At 34.8% G+C, this 951-nt stretch overlaps 1 protein-coding gene across 1 annotated transcript in view; it reads left to right on the top strand.

The window, feature by feature from the left end:
- The window catches only part of LOC101845891 (low-density lipoprotein receptor 1), a gene marked incomplete at its 3' end in the record, with an annotated part of 14,923 nt that overhangs the window by 5,325 nt on the left and 8,647 nt on the right, over nt 1–951 (top strand). The window contains 1 exon segment of the mRNA XM_035973188.1: nt 779–833. Coding sequence (XP_035829081.1) covers nt 785–833 — 49 coding nt within the window.

Here is a 951-nt window from a genome sequence, read left to right as displayed (position 1 = left end):
CTTTCCTATCCACGTCGTTTTATGCTAGAAAAATTCTGAAATTATACAAACTGAGCCCCCAAAATGTGAAATTATGCGATTCTCTTAATTCTAACGAAGAATGATATAGGAAAATAATCCGAAATTATACCAAAAAATTATCAAATTTTGCTAAATTATGCAGGGTGCATAAAACCACGGGGACAGCTTTTCCCTCTTCGCACTTTATTGGGTTCCAAACAAGAGTCTATCGGTGCCCTACTTGGTGAGCCGGAATTAGGTCAGGGCACTGTCTTGGCTATTATAACACAAGGATGTGCTGTTGACCTTCTGCCTTACTCCCTTCAGTTGTTTTTTTGTTTGTTTTTTGTTTTTTGGCTTTCTTTTTTTTCTTTTTTTCCCTGTATTTTGTTTGATTTTGGGGATTTTTGTTTTTGTTTTGGGGGTTTTTTGGGGGGTTGTTTCTTTTTGTTTTTGGGAGGGGGTGTTCGTTTCTTTTTGCTTATGTTGCTTTTTTGGGGTGGGGGTGGGGGGTGTTTGTTTGTTTTGTTTGTGGTGGTTTTTTTGTGTGGTTTTTGTTGTGTGTTTTTTTTTGGGGGGGGTCACTTTACTGGGTAACAGTTCTTTTTTTATTGCTCTTCTAGTAGGGATTACTTTATTGTTGTTATTTTGGGGGTTCTTTTGTATTTGTTTGTTTGTTTGTTAGTTTGTTTGTTTACTGATGGGGTTCTTGAAGGGGAGGGGGGTGCTTTTGTTTGTTGATTTTTCAATAATGTGTATTCTGATTTACTTTTTCTAGATCGTCATGGCTAACAGTAAAGTTGCAATTTGGGCGCTCGTCCTGTTATCTGTAGGTAAGTTAAACATCTTTATCATTATTATTGTTATTGTTAATCATCATCGTTATTATTGTTGTTATTGCTATTATTATTATTATTATTATTATCATCATCATTGTTATTATCATTATTA

The sequence above is a fragment of the Aplysia californica genome, unplaced genomic scaffold (genome assembly GCF_000002075.1).
Source record: "Aplysia californica isolate F4 #8 unplaced genomic scaffold, AplCal3.0 scaffold01052, whole genome shotgun sequence".
In the NCBI taxonomy this organism is placed as follows: Eukaryota; Metazoa; Mollusca; class Gastropoda; order Aplysiida; family Aplysiidae; genus Aplysia; species Aplysia californica.
The sequence above is the reverse complement of the archived record's forward strand: the minus strand, read 5'-3'. Positions and strand labels throughout refer to the sequence as shown.